Source organism: Thamnophis elegans, chromosome 3, assembly GCF_009769535.1.
Source record: "Thamnophis elegans isolate rThaEle1 chromosome 3, rThaEle1.pri, whole genome shotgun sequence".
NCBI classification, from domain to species: Eukaryota; Metazoa; Chordata; class Lepidosauria; order Squamata; family Colubridae; genus Thamnophis; species Thamnophis elegans.
Genome location: NC_045543.1, coordinates 98,465,822 through 98,493,213, shown reverse-complemented (window position 1 = coordinate 98,493,213; position 27,392 = coordinate 98,465,822). Strand labels below are relative to the sequence as shown.

Below are 27,392 nucleotides of genomic sequence, written 5' to 3'. Positions count from 1 at the left end.
TCACCTATCGGAGGTTCAAGATGCAGTCCCTCCAATCTATTCAGGGAGACATCTTAACCTTCATAGATCTCAAAGAGGCCTACCTCCACGTTCCATCCGCAAAGCCCACCACAGGTACCTGAGGTTCACCTATGCAGGTCAGCACTACCAATACCGAGCCCTGCCGTTTGGCCTGTCATCGGCCCCCAGGACATTCACAAAGATCCTCACGGCAGTGGCGGCTTTCCTCAGATCCCATCCAGTGCGGCTGCACTGTTACCTAGGCAATGTCCTCCTTCAATCGTCATCCCACCAGCAGGCGGTCTGAGACCTGCAATACACGATGCAGGTACTTCAAGACCACGGTTTCTCCATCAACTTGTAAAAGAGCCACCTTCATCCGATGACCAGGCTGCAACACCTGGGGGCCATCATCGACACCATCACCTGCCAGGTCTTTCTGTCACCGGAGAGGGTGGCGAGCCTCAGAGAAGGTCGCACAGGTGCAGCAATCCTCCCAGGCCAAGGTCGTTCAGCTGTCACAGCTCCTAGGCAAGATGATCTCGTGCCTGTCCATTGTCCCATGGGCACGACTTCATTCTTGACCGCTCCAGTGGCTCCTGCTCTTTTACCAAAGGGCCAACGAAAGCAGTTCACCAAGGTTCATCCCAGTTTCCATGAAGGTACGTTGTTCGCTCAGGTGGTGGATGTCTCCAGCCTGACAAAGGGGTCCCTGTTCAAGGAGCCAACCCGGCTCACCATCATGACGGATGCCAGCCTGTATGGTTGGGGGGGCCATTTCCGCAATCAGATTGCTCAGGGCAGGTGGTCCTCGGCCGAGGCATCGCACAGCATCAACTGGCTGGAGCTGAGAGCGGTCCGGTTGGCCCTGATTCTCTTTCAGGTTGGCATTCGGGGTCGTCACGTGAGGGTGTTGATGGACAACATTGCGACGAAGGCGCACATCAACCGCCAGGGGGGTACGCGCTCCAGGTCCCTGATGTCGGAGGCCGACGACCTAGGTCGGTGGGCGGAGAAACATCTTCTCTCCATTCAGGCAGAGCACATCTCCGGCATGACCAACACCCAAGTGGACTGGCTGAGCAGTGCCACAGTCGACCACTCGGAGTGGCGCCTTCATCCACGGCTGTTCCAGCGCCTAGTTCAGAGGTTCGGTTGCCCTCAGGTGGACCTGTTTGCCACGGCGTCCAACTCGCACTTTTCCAGGTTTTTCATGAGATTTCATGACCCAAGGGCCGAAGAGGTCAATGCCCTCCACTGCCCTTGGCCCTGGGTCCTACTCTACGCCTTCCCACCATTACCGCTGCTTCCCCGAGTCATCCGGAAGATCCTGGCAGAGAGGGTGGAGATCCTGCTGGTGTCTCCCTTCTGGCCCAGGAGGACCTGGTTTGCCAACCTGGTGAGCCTTTCCGTCGAAGATCCATGGTGGATTCCGCCACAGGAGATCTCTCTCAGTCAGGGGGCCCTTCAACATCCGGAGCCCCAGTGGCTGCAGCTAGCCGTCTGGCACTTGAGAGGGATCTCCTGAGCAGGGACAACCTTTCCACCAAGGTGATTTCTACCATCCAGGCATCCCGCCGTCCTTCTACAACTCGGATCTACGATGCTACTTGGAGGTCCTTCGTTAGTTGGTGTGCTTCTCAGGGGACCTCGGCTCCCTCTGTGTAGATTCCTGTTATTCTGGACTTTCTACAGGACGGACTTGACAAAGGTTTGGCGCCCAACATGCTCCGCTGTCAGGTAGCGGCACTTTCCACCATCTTGGATCCTGACAGTCGTCCCTTGGCTGTCATCTCACCATCCGCAGTTTTCTCTGGGGGACTACTAACCCGAGCCCTCCTACGGTTCACAGGTATCCGACTTGGAACCTTAACATGGTCTTACATGCCCTTGTCAAGTCTCCTTTCGAGCCCCTCCGGATGGCCAGCATGAAGCATTTGATGTTTAAGACTGTGTTCCTCATCGCCATCACTTTGGATAGGCGTATTTCTGAACTTACTGCCTTGTCGGTCCGTGAGGACTTGTGCCTGATTCAACAAGACAGAGTTATCCTCAGACTGGATCCGTCTTTTATCCCCAAGATAAATTCTTGGTTTCATCGGGCTCAGGAGCTCATCCTTCCTGACTTCTGCCCACATCCCAGGCATCCCCGTGAGAAGCGCTGGCACAAGTTGGATGTCTGCAGGATGCTTCGCAGATACATCAAGTGCACGGCCAGCTTCCGGCATTCTGAGTTGCTGTTCATCTCCTTCCAGCCATCTTCTCAAGGCCGGAAGGTGTCCTCGTCTACCATTGGCAGTTGGCTTAGGGCCTGCATCGCCCTTGCTCATGTTCTGCAGTCTAAACTGGTGCCGCATCACAGCGCATTCAACTAGAAGCGCTGCCACCACAGCAGCCTGGGCGACTCGGGCTCCGATTGAGGAAATTTGCAGAGCGGCCACCTGGACTTCCTTGTCTCCATTTGTGCGGAATTATAAGTTGGACAAGTTTGCTTCAGCGGAAGGGGCCTTTGGGAGGCGTGTGCTGCAGGGTATTCATTCCAGTGGAGAGACCCTGACTGCTTCTGCTTCCCGCCCTAGTGAAGTTTAGCTTGGGTATGTCCCTTGCTTGGACTCTCCTGAGCAGCACCCTGGAAAAGGACCATTGGACTTACTGAAGGGTAAGGGGTCTGGCTCCACTGTTTCATGTTCAGTTGAAGTTCCAGTTGGACTTGTTTATTGTATGATCGTTGGATTACTTGTTGGACTTCTCAGCACGCAACGGTTCCACGTCTTCATTTCAAAAATCTGAGGATAATTAGCACCAGAGGCGTGGCTTAAAGTTTCAATTCAGTTCTGGGCAGTTTGGCTGTATTTAACCCATTGCTTGGACTCTCCTTCGCAGCGCCCTGAAAACGACCCTTCAGGTAAGTCCAATGGTCCATCTCAGCTGGACCAATTAATCATCTTCTCTTTTTCCTTCCATTCTTCCAATAGTTAGAGTTTATCTGTTTCAAACTGAAGCTCGGGTTAATGAAGCAAGGAAAACACAACTAGTAGTCTTTGACTTATGATGAATTCCCCAAAGGTACTTAAGACCTCCTAGACTGAAGTTCCAATGGCCACCCCCCATGGTCATGTGACTGCACTGTGAATGCTTGGCAGCCAACTCACACTTAAAGCCGTTTGCAGCATCTTGTAGCCACATGAGCATAATTTATGACTTTTTTTGCTGGAAATCTTCATTTACATCTGATTTTTGGCCAAAAAAAACCCCAACCCATAGTGAGCAAAACTCATAGTGCCTTTAAAAACCCCAGTCTTTGTTTAACAAACACCACATTCGCTTTACAAACTGTGTTCACTTAACAACAGAATAAACAGAAAGTTGTAAAATAAGGTATTTATGTGATGACCCACTTAATGATCAGCATGACTTACAGCCATAATTGCAGATTCAATTATCAAAGTAAGTCAAGGACTAATTCCATATGAAATATAATTGCCTGGAGTAATATAATAAGCTAATAACTAAATTGAGTTTCTATTACTACTATAGTAAAGCGGAGCTTAGTAGTAATAGCATGAGTAATTATTATTTTGTTCAGAACTGAAATTGTGACTTTAAGTCCTGGTCCCTCTATTAATGAAAGGAGATAACCCTCTCTTGTGAGTACAAGATTTCATTTCAACTTCTGAGATGTTTACTGGTAGTGCCAGTTTTTTACCATTTCTAAATTATAATTTCTTCTAAAATGTGAAGTTAAAGAAATGTTCCGTTCAGCCTTAAGAAGCAGAAATATGAAATGCCATTAAAAACCCTAAAAACATAAGCATTTCACTTGATAGTCAAAATGATGAAAAACTCACTATTAAAGGACAATTAATTCACAAGTGCATTAATAATGAAGTGGGAAATTGGATATATCTATATGTAAATATAGATATTTTAATGGAAAGATGGTAAATAGATGAGATTTAGAAAAGCTTGCATTAATAAATGTTTAATCAGGAGATAATAAAACTTACCAAAGAATCATCCTAACCAAATGATGTATCATAGATTCTTTTCATTGATAGCCCCAACAAAATAAGTGCCAATGTGTTCATTGGCCCAAGGAGAAAAGGAGTCCAAAAGCCATTTTTCATTATAGCACTTCGATAATGTTATTAAAAAATGTTGTTTCAGGAGTTGCCTGCTGAAGAGCTCTGTGCAACTCTAAAGAAGTTATTTGAAGAACAGGTATTGCCTTGTTTATACCTATTGTATATAATTTGGTATAGCTATATATTTTGCAATTAGGGAAGCATTGTGCCTTTATACAAGAATTCTGAATTATATTTGTTTAATATATTGATATAAGTCTAGGAATTTTGATCGATGGATAGAGCAAATTTTGCAATCACCTTTCCTCTCATCAGTGGAATGATTAGGTGATGAGAACACTAAAAGTGATCTGCATATTGTGCTGATCCATAAAAGATTTGTCTATGCAAGAACGTAATGCCCACTTTCATTAATACAAAGCTGCAAATCAGCTGTGCTAAAAACAGACCTTAATTTATACCCCATTCAAGTTCTTGTTAATAGGTTACTGGTTTTGTTACTTGTCTAACTGGTGTAAGGAGAAAGTTCTCTCTCCATGTGAAATAATGGAGATTGTAATTTTGATTGTAATTGTGAACCATTTCTTTCAGCCACTGTACAAATTCCATGGTCTTTATTTATGTAAACTCTGTCAATGGTAATGGTACAGCGGTAGTTGCTTAGTAGATTGCATCGGGGTTACTTGAGTTAATAATTCCAGGGCATGTTTATAGACCATTTGTTTATTTATTTATTTTAACAAACACCAAGGCTTTAACGTATTTCAGTACAGCAGTAATAAGCATATAATTATGAGCATGACTGTGTAAATAAAAACACATTTATAATTTACTTGTACTCCACGTAATGATAATGTGTATACAGTGGAGATTATCTATGGACATTTGGAACTTTGTGAATGGAAACTGTGTGCTGTGTTTGCAAAATGTGTTGAAGGAATATGCGACTAATGTTTACCGAAGTCTGTGATGTTATGCAGGCACAAGAGTCATCTTAAGTAGAAAGACAACTCCCAAAATGTCTGAAGCTTTAAAGAATAGTTTTTAAAAATCTGTTTGCCCATTAAGCATTTATTCCTGTTCTCCTGCTTCAACCAATTTATTTGGATAGCCTTTCCTTTTAAGAAACAGCAGCCTCTTTTTCCAAAGTCCAAGTAAGTAATATATAAAATGTTGTCTTTGTTTTGCAAAGAGGCTGGCAATCTTGTGTGACGCATTAATGATAACAACTACAAATATGGCTTCCATACACTAATCTGTACCAAAAAGAAAATATTGGTTTATCTATACTTTGCTTTTCTCAGTTTCATGGTAAACATTGATTTCCTTGTCTACTCCCCAGATTGCCCAAAATAATTGATTAAGGCTTTCCTCATTTCAGATTTAAAATCTCCTTCTTGGCCCGGGTTTCTCCCAGTATTAATTTTATTTTCATGGATTCATTGTCAGGCGCCATACAAAGGCTTTAATGATGCAAATCAAAGTGCTTGTAACATTTTCACCATATATAAAGTATTAAGATTTATTGAAAAGTTGTCATAGATTCAGTTCTGTGAATTCACAAATGGATGCTTCAGATTGTCTTGCAAACTCTTCAGAGAAAGAATATTTTTTCAAAATAGTTTTTCTAAAAGTTTATATGCTGATATTATTTGGGCATTATGTGGATAAACTAAGTATCAATTCTAAATGATAAGTAGCATGCCTAACCGTTGTTTGTTTCTTGTATTTTAAAACTTCACTTTACTTTTAAATTTGGTGACAAATTTCAATATTAATCAACATTTTCCCATATATTTCAGAGGCAGATTTACAAATTTCTTTTTTAACTTATTTTTTGACTTTTGCCATAAGTGTTTGGTTCCTAAAAAATATTAAAACAGAAATTTTCACTTACTATTACAAATGCCCAGAATGGATACAGCAGTCAAATCATTGAAAAATTACTTTCAAAATCCTATTATGTTTTCTTTTCCTTTTAACCAGGTAGATAAGAAGATTGTCCGAACAGAGATAGGTGTTCTTCTTCGACTTTCACATCCAAATATTGTAAGTTGTATCTGTTTGCAAGCCCAGATTTAAAAATGTTAGCCTGCATCTTGATTTCTGATTGTGGACATATTTTCCTCCTCTTGCTGCGCATAAGAAGACCAAAAGAACTCTACATGTTTTAAATTTGTCCATATTTATTTATTTATTAGTATGTTCTGGGAAGCATCAGAGTTTTGTCCACTTAAAATTATTTTCAGTAGTCAAGATATTTCAAACACTCTGAAGAATCACTTAAGAAAGTAATGTTTAGTGCATGCTTTTTTAATTACCGTATTTTCACCCATATAACCCGCCCACGCAGATAACCCGCACACGCATATAACCCGCGGGTTTTCTGGATCGTGTAAAATGTTTCCCGTATACCCCGCCCACGCATATAACCCGCCCACGCATATAACCCGCGGCGAGTAAAAGAGAAGGGAAACAGCTGAGATGGGGGGGGGAAGAAACGGAGAAAGAAGCCTGCGCACGCTGGGGAAGAGGAAAGGAACGAAGGAGAAGGAAACAGCTGAGATCGGGGTGGGGGAAGAAACGGAGAAAGAAGCCTGCGCACGCTGGGGAAGAGGAAAGGAACGAAGGAGAAGGAAACAGCTGAGATCGGGGTGGGGGAAGAAACGGAGAAAGAAGCCTGCGCACGCTGGGGAAGAGGAAAGGAACGAAGGAGAAGGAAACAGCTGAGATCGGGGTGGGGGAAGAAACGGAGAAAGAAGCAAGCCTCCGATCGTGTAAGCCTCCGATCGTGTAAAATAGTTTCTGTATACCCCGCCCACGCATATAACCCGCAGGGGGGCGCTGTGCATGTAAAAACCGCATATAACCCGCGGGTTATATGGGTGAAAATACGGTATGCTTTCTACTGAACCATCAATTGGGAAGTTTTTAATTCGAGAGAGAGGAGGAGAGAAATTGGGAGGGAGGGAAATAAAAATTATAATATATCCAAACTATCAGATAATATTTAAGATACATCTATTTATTGTAAATTATGTACATACAGGAAAGAAGGTAAAAATAGACAATTGCTTACTTTGTTGCTTTTCTCAGATAAAATTGAAGGAGATATTTGAAACCCCCACAGAAATCAGCCTTGTCTTAGAACTGGTAACAGGAGGAGAGCTGTTCGACAGGTATCTGGTGGATTGTGCATGTTGTTGTACTATATGTTGCCCAAATATTACATTATAATATATATATATATATTCATCTGGGTTTAATATTTTTTAGAAGAGGCTGAAAATGCATTATTTTCTCTGTGACATGTGTTTCAGTGGCTGGAATTCTATTTTAAGAGATATGAGTGCAGATCTTCAGGTCTGTTCCAGTGAGCTGGCCAGCCTCTTCATCTTCCCACCTACTTAATCCAGTTTAAAATACATTGGCAATACATTTGTGCAGTTTTGACTATTTTCAAATCTATCTAAGCAGCAGGATACTATGAGCGCAGCCCAGTTTGTATGTATGTTTGGCTTGCAGAAAACCACTTGCTAATTAGCTCTTTCCCATTTTGCAACGTTACAGAAATAAGTGCACCAATCAGTACTTGTTTGCCAGTAAATCACCACATAGCTTAGTTCCTCATAGCCAAGGCTTAACATAACATCCTTTTTTAACTTTTCCAGGTGCTTCTGTGCTTACCATATTGACAGACTACCATTGCCTACTAAACCCATAAGGCTAGCATGCCAATAATTCTGCATTGGATGGTTTTTTGGTGACTCTAAAATGCCAGCCTGAGAAAGGCAGTGCTAAGTCCTCGACTTGCGATTGGTCCTAAAGTCCTCGACTTACAACCGGCCGCAAGTCCTCGATGCACGACTGACAGCCGGCAACAGCCCAGCCATGCCTGATTGGCTAAGGCGCGGCTGGCTGAGCACGGGCTGCCTAAACATTCCTATTGGTCACCCTGCTTGACAGCTCCCGTATAAATAGCTGTCAAGCAGGGCGAGGTTCTGAATCGCTGTACATAGTTATTGTTGCTGTTCTCTTACCTCAGCCGCCTCACGCCTCTTCAGTCAATACCGAATATAACACTGGCGACAAAGGTGGGATGCTGACAGTTCCTGCCTGAACAACCACAGAAAGGAAGCTCAGTTACTTTCCTTCTGTCTCCAAGAGAAAAAGAAATTTTTTTCCTCAAGCCACCACAGCCATGGCTTTGCTCCCGCCGTTTGCACCCTTCGGAACTGCTGGCGAGTCATGGGCTGGCTTTTTGGAATGCTTTGAGTGCTTCCTCATAGGATATAATAACCACAATTTACCCTCGGACCACAAATGTAGTTTCTTCTTAAGCTCGTGCAGTCCTGATATGTTTAATATGGCCAAGGCTCTTGTTTCGCCTTTGGCCATGTACGAACTAACTTGGGACACTCTTATCAGCAAACTAAAGAAACCGCTATGCCCCGACGCCTTCTAGGATATTCCGCCGGTATGCCTTTCGACAATGAGTGCAGAAAGACACCGAGACTGAGCCAATTCTTACAGTCTCTCTGAACGGCGGCTATCCAGTGCGAATTCGTCGACTTCAACAATTCCCTCATCAAACAGTTCGTCTGCGGGGTCCGGGATCTCTGCCTAAAGTGGAGATTGCTCGCACGGGCAGAAATCACCCTACAACAGGCAGTAGAGGAGGCTAGAGCTGCTGAACTTTCGGAACAATCTCCAGCTGAGATGCACCGCTCTCAGCAAATGCTCACTCCTTCCCAGAGAACCTCATCAACGAGTTGGTGCCCCTAGACGATCTGGAGGAAGACCAGGTAGATTGCCTACATGCCCTGCCCAGACGGCTGCCGCCCCAACTGGCCAACCACGCCTGCTCCGTTTGTCCCTTTAAGGCTGCCATTTGTCGCAGGTGCAATAAGAAGGGACACCTGGCCCAGGTGTGCCATGCCACCTTGCCGCCTGTCCCACAACCAGATGCCCGGCCGCCACTTTACAGCCAGCCCATGCAGCAGCTCCACCAGCAGCCCCGCCACCAGCAGTGGCGGAACGACGACTGCTACACCATTAACAAGAATCTGCCGTATGCCCCTGCAGTGTCGGTCAGCAAGGCATCGACTGACTCTAAGAAAATCACCATGTCTCTGCTGCTTGAAGGGTCGCCCTGCTCTATGGAGGTCGACTCAGCCTCCTTCCACTCCCTCCTCTCCTAGGCCACCCTCTCCCAGTTGTGCCCAACCATCTCCCGCGACCACCTGACGCCACCTGATCTGACCCTCAAGGACTACCAGGGGACTCAAATTCCCACCCTAGACAATTACTCTGTGTGGGTTGATTATGGGGCTTTCCATGGTAATCTCCCTGTCCTGGTAGTGGGAAAGCCATTACCTGCCCTGTTGGGGCTTGACTGGTTCCCCTCCCTGGGCCTTTCCCTCCTGGGGGTTCATCAAACCACGGCCTCTCCACCTACCATTGAGGACATCATTTCAGACTTCGCTGATGTCTTCGATGATAAGTTGTGGGAATATAAATGTACCCCTATTTCCTTGAATTTGGACCCCCAGGTTGCCCCTATCAGGCTGAAGGTTCGCAGGGTGCCCTTTGCCTTGAGGCCGAAGGTTGATGCAGAGATTGACAAGCTATTGGCACAGGGAGTCCTGGAGCCCGTCAACCATTCCAAGTGAGAGACCCCTATAGTGGTCCCAGTTAAGGCCGACGGGTCTATTCAGCATCTGCGCTGACTATAAGTCGACCATCAACCTCGGCCTCCAGGCAAACCCCTATCCAGTCCCTGTGGTGCAGCACCTGTCCATTCCTTGGGGCAGGGCTGCATCTTTGCCAAACTGGATATGGCGCAGGCCTACCAGCAGCTCCCGGGGGATGATGAGGCTGCGGCGGCCCAGACTATCGTCACCCACCGAGGGGCTTTCCATTGCTGCCACCTTCAATTCAGCGTTTCCGTTGCCCCAGGAATCTTCCAGAGCCTCATGGAGCGCTTTCTCCATGGGCTCCCAGGCGTAGTCCCCTACTTCGATGACATCCTGATCACTGCCCGCAGCCTCTCAGGTCTCGAGCAGAAGGTCCTCGAGCGTTTCAGGGGCCCGGGCTTAAAATTAAAATGCAGCAAGTGCTCATTTGCTGTGCCGAGGGTGGAGTTCCTGGGCTTCTTAATAGATGCCCAGGGCATCCACCCTACCCCCTCCAAAGTTGCTGCCATCTGGAATGCCCCCACGCCCGCCTCTAAGGCGGAGCTGCAGGCGTTCCTTGGCCTCTTGAATTTTTACACACCTTTTCTACCTCATAAGGCATCACTAGCCGAGACGCTACATCAGTTGCTGGACCGATCTGTGGCTTGGTGCGGGGGCAGCCGCAAAGCGCATGCAATTGTGGCTGTCAAAGCTATGCTTATGTCAGCGGCTGTCTTAGTGCAGTATAGTGACAAGCTGATGCTGGCATGTGATGCCTCCCCTTTTGGTCTGGGGGTGGTTCTGAGCCATGTCCTCCCCAATGGCTTCGAGGCCCTCATTGCTTTTTATTCCCGGACACTCTTTTCCGCTGAGAGGAACTACAGCCAGATCGACAAAGAGGCTCTGGCTGCCGTGTCCAGGATTAAAAAGTTCCATGACTTTACAGATGGCATTTTACGCTCTTCACTGACCACAAGCCACTTCTTGGGCTTCTGGCCGGTGACTGTCCCACCCCTCCCATTCTCTCTCCTCGGATGATTCATTGGACAGAGTTCCTCGCAGCATATTCCTATATGCTACAGTACTGTCCGGGCAAGCAGCTTGGGCATGCTGATGCCCTCAGTGGCTGCCCCCTCCCTGCTGCTGAAATGCACCCAGTGCCCTCCATGTCTGTGATAGCCTCTCTAGACCTGCCTCTTACTGCCTCGGACGTGGCAGCCCACTCTATGGCCGACCCTGTCATTTCTCAGATTTTCTCGTGGTCTTAAGGGGTCTTGCGGCACCTCTTTGTGACCCACGGGTTGCCGGATATTATCGTGTCCGACAATGGGCTGCAATTTGCGTCCACGGCCTTCCAGGAGTTTCTGGCCATGCAAGGGATCCCCCACACGCCTACCGCCCCGTACCATCCTGCATGCAATGGCTGGGTGGAACGTACTGTCCGCTCGGCCAAAGAGGCGTTGGGCAGGATGGACCGGGGTGACTGACCCCTGTTTCCACCAAAAGCTCCGCTGAGCTGCTGATGGGCTGACACCTGTGGACCACCCTGGACAGACTGCACCCACTCTATACAGGGCAAGGGGTGGAGTGCTGACCTAAGAGGTCAGTCGCCCCGGTCCATCCTGCCCCCCCCCCCCCGCTCCTTCAGAGAGGGGGACTCAGTCTATCCTCGAAATTTTGGGGGGATCCAAAGTGGGTGCCTGCCACCATCACTACTGTAACCGGTCCCTGGTCTTAAAGGGTCGGCTTCCCAGATGGCAGTGAGTGGCGGCGCCATGTGGATCAACTTAGGCACCGCCTTCCACCTGAGGCCTCCGCTCAATCAGGCCCTTCCTGCCCAGCCGCCGTCGTCCAGCAGCCAGCCCAAGTTCCGTTTCAACCCATGGTTCCACTGTTGCACGAAAATCCATTTAGATTTAGATTTAGATTTTATTGACATTTGTAGGCCGCCCTTTTCCCTGAGGGGACTCAGGGCGGCTCACATAAAATCAGGGAAGGGGAAATGCAGACAATAACAAAGACACATATAATAAAACAGTAACCAACATGCATTCATCATTCGGGAGGGGCAACTATCTTCATCCCCAGGCCTGACGGGCTAGCCAGTTCTTCAAGGCTGTGCGGAAGGCCTGGACGGTGGTGAGGGTACGAATCTCCACGGGGAGTTCGTTCCAAAGGGTCGGGGCGACTACTGAGAAGGCCCTCCTCCTTGTAGTTGCCAGCCGACACTGGCTGGCCGATGGAATACGGAGGAGGCCCAATCTGTGTGATCTTATTGGTCGCAGGGAGGTGATTGGCAGAAGGCGGTCTCTCAAGTATCCAGATCCACTACCATGTAGGGCTTTATGGGTGATTAACAGCACCTTGAAGCGCATCCGGAAATCGACAGGTAGCCAGCGCAGCTCGCGGAGGATAGGTGTAATGTGGGTGAACCGCGGTGCACCCACAATCGCTCGCGCGGCTGCGTTCTGTACCAGCTGAAGACGCCGGATGCTCTTCAAGGGCAGCCCCATGTAGAGCACATTGCAGTATTCCAGCCTAGAGGTCACGAGGGCCCGAGTGACTGTTGTGAGTGCCTCCCGATTCAGGTAGGGTCGCAACTGGCGCACCAGGCGAACCTGGGCGAATGCCCCCCTAGCCACAGTCGTCAAATGGTGGTCGAACGATAGCTGTGGATCTAGGAGGACTCCCAAGTTGCGGACCCTCTCTGAGGGGTATAGAGTTTGACCCCCCAGCCTGAGAGATGGAATATTGGTGGAATCCCTGGGAGGGAAACACAACAGCCACTCGGTCTTTTCTGGGTTGAGCACAAGCTTGTTAGCCCTCATCCAGTCCATAACCGCCTCCAGGCCCCGGTTCATCACGTCTGCCGCTTCATTGAGTTGGCACGGGGCGGACAGATACAGTTGAGTATCGTCCGCATATTGATGGTATCTGATCCCGTGCTTGCGGATGATCTCTCCCAGCGGTTTCATGTAGATGTTGAATAGTAGGGGGGATAAGACCGAACCCTGAGGCACCCCATATGTTAGGGGCCTAGGGGACGATCTCTGCCCCCCCACTAACACCGACTGCGACCTGTCTGAGAGGTAGGAAGAGAACCACCGCAGCACGGTGCCTCCCACTCCCACCTCTCGCAGTCGTCGCAGAAGGATACCATGGTTGATGGTATCGAAAGCCGCTGAGAGGTCAAGGAGAACCAGGATGGAGGGAAATCCTCCATCTCTGGCTCTCCAGAGATCATCAGTCAATGCGACCAAAGCGGTTTCTGTGCTGTAACCGGGTCTGAAGCCTGACTGGAAGGGGTCGAGATAGTTTGCTTCCTCCAAGGACCGCTGGAGCTGAAAGGCCACCACCTTCTCAACAACCTTCCCAAGGAAGGGAAGGTTGGAGACTGGACGATAGTTATTAAGGACAGCTGGATCCAAAGATGGCTTCTTTAGGAGGGGTCTCACCACCGCCGCTTTCAGTGCGGCGGGGAAGTTCCCCTCCCGAAGAGAGGCGGTCACGACCGCCTGGATCCAGCCTCGTGTCACCTCACTGCTGCTGGTAACCAGCCATGAGGGACACGGGTCCAGTACGCAGGTGGAGGCACTCACAGCCCTCATGGCCTTGTCCACATCCCCGGGGGTAACATCCTGAAACTCAACCCAGAGATGTTCCATCTGATCCTCTTGTGCCTCGGCTGGAACTGCAGGGGTGGAGTCCAAGTCCGACCGAAACCGAGCAATTTTGTCCGCTAAGAATTGGGCATAATCCTCAGCTCTGCCCTGCAAGGGTTCCCCCGCCTCCCTTTTATTTAATAGGGAGCGGGTTATCTTAAACAGGGCGGCTGGGCGGGACTCAGCGGACGCAACCAAGGTGGCTATGTGGGATCTTTTCGCTGCCCTAAGTGCTCTGGTGTATTCCTTGGTGCAGGTGGTTACCATTGCTCGGTTCGATTCGGACTTATTGGACCTCCATCGGTGCTCTAGGCATCTCCTCCGGCGCTTCATCTCCCGGAGTTCCTCGGTAAACCAAGGGGGTCTCCGGGATCCGCCGCCTCGGAGGGGCCGTAGTGGCGCAATCCGGTCGAGGGCCTCTGATGCTGCCGAATGCCAGGCAGCAGCCAAAGTCTCTACCGGATTGTGGGCGAAAGAATCAGGAATGACCCCAAGTTCCATCTGGAACCTTAATGGTTCCATGAGTCGCCTGGGGCGGAACCACCTGGTCGGTTCCTCCTCCCTACAGTGGGGGTTTGGTCTCTGGAAGTCGAGCCTCAGTAGGCAATGGTCTGACCACGACAGGGGTATGATGTCGTTACCCCTCAGACCAAGATCACAAATCCACTGCTCCGAGAGGAATACGAGGTCGAGCATGTGACCCGCCGAATGGGTTGGGCCCCGAATTACTTGGGTCAAGCCCATGGCTGTCATGGAAGCCATGAACTCCTGTGCCCCATCAGAGTTTTCACCGAGCGAAGGCAAATTGAAGTCCCCCAGGACCATCAACCTAGGGAACTCAATTGCCAGCTCGGCTACCGACTCGAGGAGCGAGGAGAGGGCTGCTGCAACGTTGTTGGGAGGCAGGTACGTTAACAGCAAACCCACTTGACCCTTGAGGTCCAACTTTATCAGCAGAGACTCACACCCGACAAGCTCCGGAGCAGGGACCCTACGAGGAACTAACGACTCCCGGATAACAGCGGCCACACCCCCACCCCTTCCCTGGGCTCTCGGCTGGTGCAGCACCTGAAATCCTTCTGGGCACAGTTCTACAAGGGGGACTTCTCCCTCTGGGCCCAGCCAGGTTTCAGTAATACATGCCAGGTCTGCCCTCTCGTCTAAAATTAAGTCCCGGACGAGAGGAGCTTTATGTACCACAGACCTGGCATTTAGCGACAGCAGCCTGAGTCCAGGGTCCTGATTACTTGCGCCATCTGGTCTCGGAGTGGGACTCACAGGGCCGGAAGGAGGGATCTCTGTAATGTAGCGAACCCTCCTTCCCCGGTAATGGCCTGCCCTGAAGTCCCCGCCGTATCTGCCCCTCCCTGTTACGACCATAATACCCCGACCCTCTCCCGTGTCTCTAGTTCCCTCAACCACCCCCATGGCCCCCGCTTCTCCTGGCAGGTCCTCCGAATCAGACATACTCATTCATTCACCCAAGCAGTCCCCACAGAAAGTTAAAACACATAAAAATACAATGATAATGAATAATAAAAGTGGGATCATTCACTCAAGCACATACAATCCCATGCACTCATCATACCAGATAAAAAATTGCGCGGTTAAACGGTTGTGCGAATTGGTGAAGGCAGGATCTTAGGATTGGCCTTCTCGTTAATAAGGTCTAATGGGAGTCCGATAGAAAGCTGTAAATGGTCCAGAAAAGTATATGTCCAAAAAGAAATACTAACAATGTCCACTGGGGGGAGTCTAAGTTCTTGGCACACTGCCTCTCTGATGTAATAGTGCTGGATGATGGTAAAGGTTTCAGATAAGTACCCGTAATGGCCACTAGAGGGAGTTCAGTTTCCCAGCTAACACAGCACTCCTGAGGCAGTGATAATTGTAATGGTGGCAGCTGATGGTAATGGCTGCCACAGGGAGTCCGTAAATTAGTTCTTCCAGTTTTACTCCTAAACCAAGCCGATAGATGGTCAGACCTTTTAAGGTCCTGCAGAAACAGCGTTGAAATCGTGGCAAAACGCCCTTTTAAAATGCAGGGGGGGATAGGAGCGAAGCTGTAACGGAGACAGGAAATCAATTCCTCTGCCTCCCGGTCCCAGTCCCAGTCCAGTCTAGACATCTCTCCTGGGCCTCCCACCTCCTCTTCGGGGCATAAGCCAGCCCCACGATGTTGGTCAGTCAGTGAGGGGGTTCGGCACTCCTCCAAACGGCAGGGCCAAAGCCTCCGCCTCTCGCACAAAGCCGTCGCCGCCGCTTCCCAGCTGTTTAGAAAGTCCGATGCAAAAAGCCACGCCAGGGAGGATCTCGTCGTTCCGGAGCTGTTCCTGGAGCCGCTTAAGGGCGGTCCCCTCCCTAAACGACCACCTCCCTGGGAAGGCTGAAGGCTGGTGCCCAAAAGGAACCCCTCCGTTACCATGTTAGGGGTCCTGGGCGCCACGGTTAATATCTTCTTGGTCGCAAGCATTCGGAGCGGTGGAATTCGGCGGCCATTCTATTTGAGGCCTTCTCCCAATCAGGCCTTCCCTACCCTGCTACCACCTTCCAGCAGGTGGCCCAAGTTCTACCTCCGTCCGCAAGTGCACCTCCTGGCCTTTTCCAGCGTGAGATCTTCACCCAATCAGGCCTCGCCTATCTGGCCACTTCCTTCCGGCAGACCCAACCAGTCTCACGTCCATCTGACACGCCCCCTCGCCTGGACTTACCCATTTTGCAGGATCCGCCTTCTGGGATAGGCCGCAATCACGTCGCTTGGAGCTACACTCCCTTCAGAGAGGAGCTACCACAGGGACTCCTTACCACGTTGACGGCGCCTCTACAACAGAGGCGTTCTTGGCGGGTCCGACACCAGCCCGCCTACTGAAGCGATTACGCATTCGCTTCATTTGTGCAGGCGCCATCGCTAGGGGGAAGGAGTGCTAGGTTCTCGACTTGCAATCGGTCCTAAAGTCCTCGACTTATGACCGGCCACAGGTCCTCGACGTACGACTGACAGCCGGCAACAGCCCAGCCACGCCTGATTGGCTAAGGCGTGGCTGGCTGAGCGCGGGCTGCCTAAGCATTCCTATTGGTCACCCTGCTTGACAGCTCCCGTATAAATAGCTGTCAAGCAGGGCAAGGTGCTGAATCGCTGTACATAGTTATTGTTGCTGTTCTACCAAATAAATGGCTGTTCTCTTACCTCAGCCGCCTCACGCCTCTTCAGTCAATACTGAATATAACAGGGAGGTGCAAGGAAAGCCAAGAATCTGCTTATGACTAAGTCCATCTGATGGCTACTTAATTGTTTAGATCAGGGGTCCTCAACCTAGGGCTGCGGCCTAGTACCAGGCCATGGCCTGTTCAGAACTGGGGCATGTGAGCGTCAGGTGAGTGCACATATGCATACAGCTCCACTTGAAAGAGCAGTGGACACTTGTGTTTACGTGCATAGCTCGACCCATACAAGTTCCAGGTGCTTGCAAGTAGAGTTTTGCAAATGCCAGCCTCTTGCGCACAGTGGAGCTGCATGTGAATGGAGCTGTGCGCTCAAGCAGGAGGCATTTGAGCTCAAGCACAAAGCTCCCCTCACATGAGCAGCGCACACTTTCGCTTGCACAGAAAGCTCCACTCACACAAGTGGTGGAAGGTTGCACTTGCACAAATGGAGCCTTCCACTCACACAGAACTATCCTCCCTCCCCTTGGAAAGGTTAGAGACTGGTGGTTTAGGTGATTGTAGACTTAATTTTTCCTCTACTTACTTGACTTTTAAATTTTTGTTGCCTTTTTCTGTTCTTCTGTTTGTTGTTATTGTTTTATGTATTCATTTTTTTAAAAAAAAATAATAGTTCAGGTAGTCCTTGATTCAGCAACTGTTTGAAGTTGTGACAAAACTCCCCAGGGCTACATACAACCCAGATTTAAAGTTCCAATTGCTGCCCTGCCGTGATCACATAATAGCATTTGGGGCAACTGGCCTGCATTTACAGCTTTTTGCAATGTCCCACAGTCACATATTACAGTTTATGATGTGGTTTATGATGTTTCTGTTTATGATGGAGTTGGGTTTTTTTGCTGGAAATTGCATTAGATTAATTCTGATTTCCAGAAAATAATGCCCATTGTGGACAATACATTCTCTTAATTATTTGGAGTTAATCCCTGCAATAAAGGCCATAATTGGATATGATTGCATGGTGACCTACTAAATGGTCTGCACAATGTATGACAATAATTCCAGGTTCAATTATGGCCATAAATCAAGGAATAATTGTAGATAATATTGGAAATCTAAATCAAGGAAGTTAACACGAATGTCTCTATGAGGTTATTAGGAACTGAGCTGTTTGCTAGAGTCCTTACTTCTCCATTATCATATTATATTCAAAATATTTATTTATTAAACCAGAGTAAAGTTGTTTTTAGTGATAGCTTTATCCACCAAATCATGATAGATTATATTGTTGCTTGATTATTCTGTGATTTATTTTAATAAATTTGCTTAGAATTGTGCTGTTCTAGAAATCCCTGAATTTGAATGGCATATTTTTGTTTCTTTATAGAATTGTGGAAAAAGGATATTACAGCGAACGAGATGCTGCTGATGCAGTGAAACAAATCTTGGAGGCAGTTGCTGTAAGTTTTACTAGCCTCAGATTAATATTTCATTAATCTCAAAATACTTGTTTGAGCAGTATAGACCACTAAATGAAAGAAAAACTTCTTGATAACAGTCCAAACTCATATATTTATCAATGTCAATCAATGATCAAAACAACATAGGAGGAAGACCATGAAAAAGCACACTTACTTTACACTTCTTTCACCACCATACTAATGTTTCTCCTCATACTGAAGACAAACATCTAAAATACAGAATCAGTCCTTGACATAGAATGACTTTTCTTAAGCTGGAAACCTTCCATTGCTCAGAATCCCAGCAGTTGAATGATGCTTGGTTTCTGGAAGGCTGCCCCAGAGGTTCTCTGTATGAGGTAGCACTGGAATGTTCTTGGCAGCACCATCTAACTTCTCTGGTTACACTATCTTTATCTATTTATTATTATTTTTAATTTTATTTTTATATTATATATTATTAATTTAATTTTAATTAGTATATTAATATTTTATTATTTTTATTTTATTTTATTTATTATTTATATTATATTATAAATGTGAATTGTAGTGAAATGTTAACCTGAATGCTCATAGTTTAATATTCTTCTAGATTACTATATAATCCTCTAATTCTCTCTATCTCTATCTCTATCTCTCTATCTGTGTGTGTGTGTTTGTGTAATTAGTGTCACAACCCCTGGTATGCCCAAATATGGGAGGAAGCTCACTGCTTCCATTCTCTGTCTATTGGCTTGTCACAAGAGACCATCCAGACAGAAACCCAATATTTTTTTTACTGTTTCCTTTGTTACATTTGTATTGTATTTGTGCTTTGTTTATTTATCAGCACAAATACAACACACACACACACACACACACACACACACACACACATATATATATATATATATATATATATATATATATATGTATACACACTGTATATATAAATGGCTGTGTACGTGTGTGTATGTTCTAGCATAACTCTGGAACACCTCGAGCAATTTCAACCAAACTTGGAACACAGATGTCTTACTTTCTGAAGAAAAATATTGTGGAGTAAGACACCCCTAACACTCCATCCTGCTTCATTTTGCATCAGTTGAAGTTTCTAAATGCTCTTCAAGGGCAACTACACGCTTAGCATATTGCAGTGACAGAGCAAGCTGTCCCTGTCTAGGAATAGGCACAATTGGTACACAATACAGTGTGTAAAGGTCCTTCTCACTATAGTTGCCACCTGCTCTTTGATATCCTTTTCATCATTCTTAGTCCCGTTTGTTTGTTGCTGTGGTAATAACCGATCTTCCATTTACAGTTGCAAATGGTGTTGCAGATGTAGTTGTATTTCATTCCAGTTATTCTCATAAAACAGTCTGTGACCTTTGAAAGATGCCTAATTCATCACACTTTCCAGCTTCTGGTTTCCCAGGTTCAGGAACAGGCAAGACATGGAACAAAATATACAGTTAGAATCCTCTCTCAAGTTATGGCTTTGATGTCGATAAAGGCAATAAGGGAACAGATCAGAAGAGGCCTGGAATCTACGAACTTATACAGTCCCTAGAACTAACATCATAGCATCTATGTAGCCATAATGATTTAAGGAAAATGAAGGAGAAATGGGAAAAGAGAGCTGAAGTAAAATGCCACTATGAGTTTAGGATAATTTTAATAAGAAGATTTGTTTCAGTTCTCAGTACTTGGATTATTTTATAAATGCATAATATTTGCATTATTTATGAATTGTAATTGAATGGTGGCATTCTACTTACAGCATGCTTAAATAATATGTTCTCATTGTTTTCCCCTGCCCTTCGTACTCTCTTTCTGTTCCAATGGGAAGCATTATCGGGATTGAAGAATTGAGGAAAATTACTAAAAGACTCTTCTATGTTTACATCAATAGAAAAATCCATTAGATCTAATATTCCAGGGGGGGCAATATAAATGGAACCTAGCTCAATCAATTTTATAGAAAATAATTCATTTAATTGCACAATATATGCCTACTGTATAAACAAACACCCTATATGAATATTTAAAATGCATGGGACTCCTTATGCTGCCATGGAACAGCTCCAACATAAGTTTTATTCTTGATTGATTATTATTGTCCACTGGTTTGCCACTTTCCAAATATACCAAAGATTATAACACTCTATGTCAGAAACCAGTAATAACATTACTCCTATTTGGCATTGCCAGCAGTGGAAGTTGCGAGGCTATTTCGTTCAATGACATTTGAAGGGCCATATGTTTCTCAACTGTGTTCTTTATAGTGAGAATTTAATTATTGTAATTTCAGTCATAGGTAACATTCTGTTCAAACTGAGGCAGTCAATATGCTGCTAGTCTAATCTGCACAGTACATTGCAATAATTCTCTGTTACTGGGGGATATGTGTGTGTCTCTCTGTTCTCTCTGTCTAAGATTGCAGGTAGTCTTACAAATACAATTTACTTACAAGTATCCTGTTTTCCCGAAAATAAGACCTTCCCGGATAATAAGCCCAAGCGGGCTTTTGAGAGCATGCGCTAAAGTAAGCCTTTCCCTGAAAATAAGCCCTCCCCCAAAATATTGCAACACAGTAGCAGCCATGAGGTGACCACATTTGCCGCCTCCTGCACCTCAAAAATAATAAGAACTCCCCAAAAATAAGGCCAAGTGCTTGTTTTGAGGGTCAAAAGAAAATAAGACCCTGTCTTATTTTTGGGGAAACATGGTACAATTGGGAGCAGGATTTCTATCGCCAAGTGAGTGATCATTAAATGAATCACACCCAATTTTATAACCTTTTTTGCTATGGTCAATAAGCAAATCTCCATGATTAAGTGAATCACCCAGTAATTGAACAAATCCAGCTTTTTCCATTGACTTTGCTTGTTGGAAGCTGTCTAAGAAAGTAACAAATGGTGATCATAACACCTTGGTTATTGCACCATTATAAATACATGCTGGTGGCCAAGTGCTTGCATTTTGATCATGTGACTGCAGGGACGCTGCAGTATAGTAATTGTAAGTGTGAAGACTGACTGTAAGTCACTATTTTCAATGTTGTATAACTTCAAATGATTGCTAAACAATTGGTCATAAATTGAGGACTACTTGAACCAGGTCATTTAACGGATTTTATTTTTTCTTGAAATAAGAAAATCATAAGTAATTCAGATTCCAAAACCATATCGCTTTTATTCAGTTTGATTTCAGTGGTAGCATATTCTTTAAGTATATACTGTTTGCTGAACCCTTAACATGATTTACTATGGAATCATTTCTCACAACAGTACTCAATTAGCTGCTGTATTTTATTAACTCTCTTCTCCTTTAAAATAGGACATCAGCATTAAAATATCATTTTTTGGCTCCCCAAAGACTAGATTCTGCATCTAGGCTGCTTTTACTATAATTCATTCTGTTCTTAAGGATGCTACTTTACAGTATAATAACTAAAATTATATTTAAATAGAGACATTTGTACTGCTGGAAAAATAGGATTCCTTCACTGTTTGCATTTACAAAAGTATTAATTATGAGTTTTCCTTGATACATTTATTGTTTTATCCTTTGGTGTTGGCAGTTGCTCATTTATACAGGTAGTCCTTGACTTATGATCGATCATTCATTTAGCGATCACTCAGAGTTATGATGGCACTGAAAAAATTATTTACGACTAGTCCTTGCACTTATGACCACCGCAGCATCCCCATGGTCATATGATCCAAACTCAGGTGATTTGGAATTGTCATGTATTTACAACAATTGCAGCATCCTGGGGTCACGTGATCACCACTTGCCACCTTCCCAGCCATCTTCCGACAAGCAAAGTGTTATGTTCTGGGTGAAGAATGGAGGTAAAGCCAGAGTGACTTCTAACAGCTCTTTATTTAATACTGCCTGTGAGGCAACTGTTGGATCTCAGCAGGGTGACTCAGATTTAAGTCTCAATTTCATAATAGAGTTCATTGGGTGACTTTGGGTCTGTTTTTTTTTTATTAGCCTAACCCAGTGGTTCCCAAACTTGGCAACTTTAAGACTTGTGGACTTCAACTCCCAGAATTCTCCTGGCTGGAGAATTGGCCTAACCTATCTCACAATACTAAGGTCATAGATTTAAAATTAAAAGGTGTTCCTGTGTAAGCCTATTAGAAAAAAATTTGGACGTAAAGACTATAAATAAATAAATACTCTTTTAGAATATACTGCTTTGATAACTATATGGAGCAAGAGTGGAATATAAATATTTTAAATAAAAACACACTATTCAGTGTAGCAAAATAAACTGATCCAGTTTCCACATTTCATTCCTTTAAAAAAAAATTCATTTGATTGATGCATTTGCTACATGATAAAATGGAAAAGATGCTTTATGAACTTATATTTTTAAACCTTACTTTGCTATCAAAAGAATAATAATTTATTGACCTGTCTTTCAGCCATTTTGGGTGGCTAAAAGAGTGGTAAATCTGATAGTTATATTTATATTTGAGTAACTTTATTGAAAAATTGTGTAAATTTCACTTGTTGATTCCAATATGCTGCTAACACCAGATTATTTATTTATTGCAAGCATTGTTGTGCTGCTTCACACTGTTGAAAAGATATAACACAAGGAAACAGCAGCAGAAAGGGTTATGTTTCTCATTCTTGAGAACTGAGCCTGAAGCCATAATGTTGTACCATTTAAAGAAAAGGTGAAATAAATCTCAGAAAGCATTATCTAAAATAGTGTCCTGTGAAGTGAAAAGAAAAAAGAAAGCTTTGTATCTATAGGGCTGAAGAAGTGACAGAGTAATTTCCTCAGGGCATATCAGACATGATTCATGAAAGCAATTCATTTGCCCAGAGAAATGTAGATGCATGCCAGTGACAAAAACTAGAGGTTATACAATAGCCATAGATAAAGGAAAGGCATGGCGTGGGGCCACTAGATATTAGAAGAAAAAGTGCAAAGTCAAGAACAGTCTTTTGCTGAGGATTAGAATGAGGGCAAAGGAGGAAAAATTTCAACAGCAGGAAAAGAAACCAGTCTGGAAAAAACATAGCTATATAAAGGCAGCAACTGAAAGAGACATAAGAAACAAAAAAAAAAAGATTATATGAATAGAAGTATTGGGTGGACCAGCACATTCCTACTTATTTTCAGGAAATCATAATTAATTCTAGCCATCCCACTTCTTTCTTGTTCTACTTTGAAATTCAAGAATTTCAGCTTTCTTCTTGGTCACCCTAACCCAAAACAGATTTCTAGTCAAAATGGCACTGGAGAAAAAAATGATATCACTCTTGAAAGCCTGACAGGTCTTGGCTCATGCTAATAGGAAAGAGAACAATGAGACAACTCCTGGAACAGAGGCAATTGTAGACCCAGGTAGAGCAAAAAAGCACCAGGCTAGAGAGAAACAAAGGAAGAAAGAGACTGAAAAGATAGAGGATGGAATAGAAGTGAGTTAGAAGTGAGTCAGTGTACAGAAGAAAATAAGAGTTGAGGGGGGAAGGGGAGAAGACAAGAAGCAGAAAAAGAGACAAGGAACTAGTGGTAAGAACGAAAGTGAAGAATGAATAAGCTTGATGAGAAAAGAAAGTTGCACAAAGTCACCAGAGGAATAGGAAATACTTCATTCCTCTGTGAGGGAGGCTTGGAAACATCTTTCAGCCATAGTCCTCCAGGATCTAATCGAATCCTATCAAAATCAGTTGGCTGAACTCTAGGAAAGGCCTCATCAAAGAACGAAGCTAGCACTGGTTATGTTACCTATGTTAGTTGGGGAATGAAATGTCTACAAGAAAACAAGCAAGCTCAGAGAGCACCAAGGACCCTTGAATGAAGCTGTTAAAAGTCTGTTAACTCAATTGTTATGAGGGAAGAACTAGAGCAGGGTGTCCAACCTTAGCAACTTTAAGACTTGTGGACTTCACTCTCAGAAAGGCTGGCTGGGGAATTCTAGGAGTTGTAAGTGTTAAAGATACCAAGATTGGACACCCCTGAACTAAATTAATCCAGTTTCAACTGAAAAGTTAAACTAGACTTCTTGATGTTCACAAGCAGTTATGTAATTCTGATATAATTTATTGTTGTGGAAGCTGTGACCATACAACTATTTACCCATTTCCTCCACCTGTGGCATTTCCCCCACTTCCTGATTAGCTCTGTATCTGGGTGGTTAGCTTTATACCTAGATGATCCCATCTTATTATTGTTTCCAGCTCTGCAGTAGCACAGAGGGCGTAGTAAATATGTTTTTACAGTGGAAACCTGAGGCTTACAGACAGCTACTTTTCAACTGTATAGCACCTTGCATTAAAACCAATTTACTAATCATGGTTTCCTGAATTAATTATAATGGGCTGGTTTCACATAACATGTTGACTCTAAACAAACCACAGTATGACTTTGCATGTTTTGTGAACTTAGGTAGTCTCTTGTTAGATATGAAAAAAATATTATGCATCCACAATCATGTTCTTCTAGACAAATCAGGATTGTCTTAGATCAGGGGTACCCCAACCCCCAGGCTATGACTCACTACTGGGCTGTGGCCTATTTGAATCCGGGCCGTGTAAGCGAAATGCCTGTGTGCCCACAGCTAAACTTTCTCAAATTGAGCTATGTGCGTATGCATGCTGGCCTGCCACTCACGGTGCCCAGTTACTCTCTCCTCCCCAGATTGGCCGCCAAGTACAAGGGTTGGGAACTGCTGTCTTAGACTGATTAAGATTGATCAGTCTTAGACTGATTTTCCATGAAAACGCTATACTATATGATTTAAAAAGTGTACACACATACATATTCATTGTGGTATTTGATTAATGGCAGGAAGTAAAAGAAAAGAAAATCTAACTAAATCTAGTTTATAGCATTGCCATTTACTATCTCTCCCTACTGTCTTTTATCTTATAAACATTGTTTCTTTCTCTATTTCCATACCCTAATTTGTACTGTGTCTTTTGTTTATTGAAACCTCTCATCTTTTTCTTTTTATGATCTCAGCAGCTCTATCCAGCCACAAATTTTTGTCTTCTCATTCCCATTGACTGATTAACTATTGCTCCATATATTTCTTTTATGTTTGGATCCTCCTTCATTTTTTTTTCTATAAAACACTTTCTAGTACTTCATTTGTATTGGCCACCCACTTTTAAGTTCAACACATGTTCACTCACATTTTGACTGCAGGTCTTATTGTTTTACCACACACAAAGATACATACACAAAGTACACCATTTGCACTTCATTCAGTCTTGTCCACACACCAAAAATGGATCAATCAGTAACCATTTTAATCCACTGCTTTCTCAGGCCCTTTGGAAAGGCCACAAACAGTATTTATTTGCAGTTTTATCTTGATACTCATGGACTGTGATTCATAGTGATTGTTAGACTTCCTCTTTTATTTTCATTTTCCATATGAATGTGCAAGTTGTTTTTGACATTACAAGTTATATATTTTTCTATTTTCAGTACATGAAATTGTGGTCTGCAGAATTATTTTATTTCTTAGATTTATATTCCACTCTTCTCCAAAAGTCAAATCCATATACATAATAATACACAGTATTATGAAAATGTATTAATTGTATGAAATAACATTGTATACCCTCACATTCCTTCTAGTATTTACATGCCAATGGAATTGTTCACCGGGATTTGAAACCAGAAAATTTATTGTATGCAACTCAGGCTCCAGATGCACCTTTAAAAATAGGTAATTGATAATTACCAATAGTATCTTTTAGTAGCATCCTTAGCAAGTTGGTACTAAAGGGTATTGTGGGACCTCAGATTCAGCAGTGACATAACCAAAGCAATAGAGACATAATCAAAGCAATATTTAGGGTGCACAATGAATTAAGCTAGAAACTATTGCAATAGCAGATAAGTTGCATAAAACAATTTTCTAGAATAAAAAGGAGCGAGTGACATAGAATAGAGGTAATACATAAGTTAGAAACAAAGTCACTTTGTTCATATTGCAGCCTTGTACAATTCCCAAAGAATGAAGCAAGTTAAAAATAACTATGTCTGATGAAGGACAAAGCTGCTGCTAGCCTAAATCAACCACTGCTTGTTCCTAATTAGACAGAGGGAGATGATATATGTAAGCAGCTTGACAAAAGACCTTGTTTGGATCACAATTTTATCTTCTCCTCTAAGAGAACAGCCTGTGATCACAGATCAATAAAACTTTAAAACATCCTTCAGTTTTAGGTTTATTGCATTTAACAAGGGGAAAGCTTTTCTTATAGTACTTGCCCCATTCATTTCATGCTGAAGAGGATTAATTTCTTCTTCTTTCATATTTTCATTCTATCCCAATTATGCAGACAATATTCCAGAACCAAAGTTTGATTCACAGACTTCTGCATGCAGCTGTAATTCTTTGAAATTCGAAAATAATTATTCTCATCTCCAAATTTACATTCTTTTATACAGTAATAATTTGTGTGCTTCATATGCCCCCTTCCCCATGTATTTCAGTGCATGCTGTTTTACAGATAGACACTGGAACATTCAGTTATGATGTTGTGTGTTTAAAAGACATGCAATTGGGAAGAAAAAGAACAATCATACAACCTGTTTTCATTACTTTGCCACATAGCTGAAGGTCACCTTTTCCATCTATGTAGGCTTCCTACCTGACTTACAACATTGATTTGCTATGTCTAATTCAACAATCATTTCATAAGAAATATAATTTTCTGATTTCTGAATAACAGCTGATTTTGGACTTTCCAAGATAGTTGCAGATCATGTTACCATGAAAACAGTCTGTGGAACTCCAGGATATTGCGGTATGTTTCGGAACTTACCTTATTTTAGACCTGTTTTTATTTGTATTCTGTTGTTTTAACTTTCTGTATTTTCTAAATTTAGCAACTATCACACTAAAAAGAACCCAGCTCATATTAAAATATATAAAGCTATATTGTATACACTTATTGAAAATATCATTTATCTGCTCAAGTCATATACTAACTATAACCCTACATGGTTATAGAGAGAAGACCATCCAGATGAAGATGAAGTTTCTGGTTAAATGTATCAGTTTATAATACAATAAAATCTCTATTATACAGACTTCGGTTTAGTGGATTTCAGATGCAGTGTTTAGATTTTTATATCAGACTTCACCCCTTGCAATGGTGTGGATAATTGTTGTACTTTATTTCATTTGCACAGTATAACTCACATTTTATGGATTTTGCATAAATTTCTACCATATGCCCAACATTCACATGTTTATGAAAATAACAAATGAGGCAAATGTAGTTTCTTGGTGTTAGAAAGAAATCTTACCAGGTTCATTTCCAGGCATAAAGAACAAAAGCAGTTGCTTGAATCAAAGGTGAAGTTTATTGCAAGAA

At 44.1% G+C, this 27,392-nt stretch overlaps 1 protein-coding gene across 1 annotated transcript in view; it reads left to right on the top strand.

Moving 5' to 3' along the window:
- The window catches only part of CAMK4 (calcium/calmodulin dependent protein kinase IV), a 69,140-nt gene that overhangs the window by 29,771 nt on the left and 11,977 nt on the right, over positions 1 to 27,392 (top strand). Inside the window, exons 3-7 of the mRNA XM_032213705.1 lie at positions 6,072 to 6,134; positions 7,182 to 7,264; positions 17,972 to 18,044; positions 25,642 to 25,732; positions 26,745 to 26,819. Of these exons, the coding sequence (XP_032069596.1) occupies positions 6,072 to 6,134; positions 7,182 to 7,264; positions 17,972 to 18,044; positions 25,642 to 25,732; positions 26,745 to 26,819 (385 nt within the window). The remainder of the gene's footprint in view (positions 1 to 6,071; positions 6,135 to 7,181; positions 7,265 to 17,971; positions 18,045 to 25,641; positions 25,733 to 26,744; positions 26,820 to 27,392) is intronic.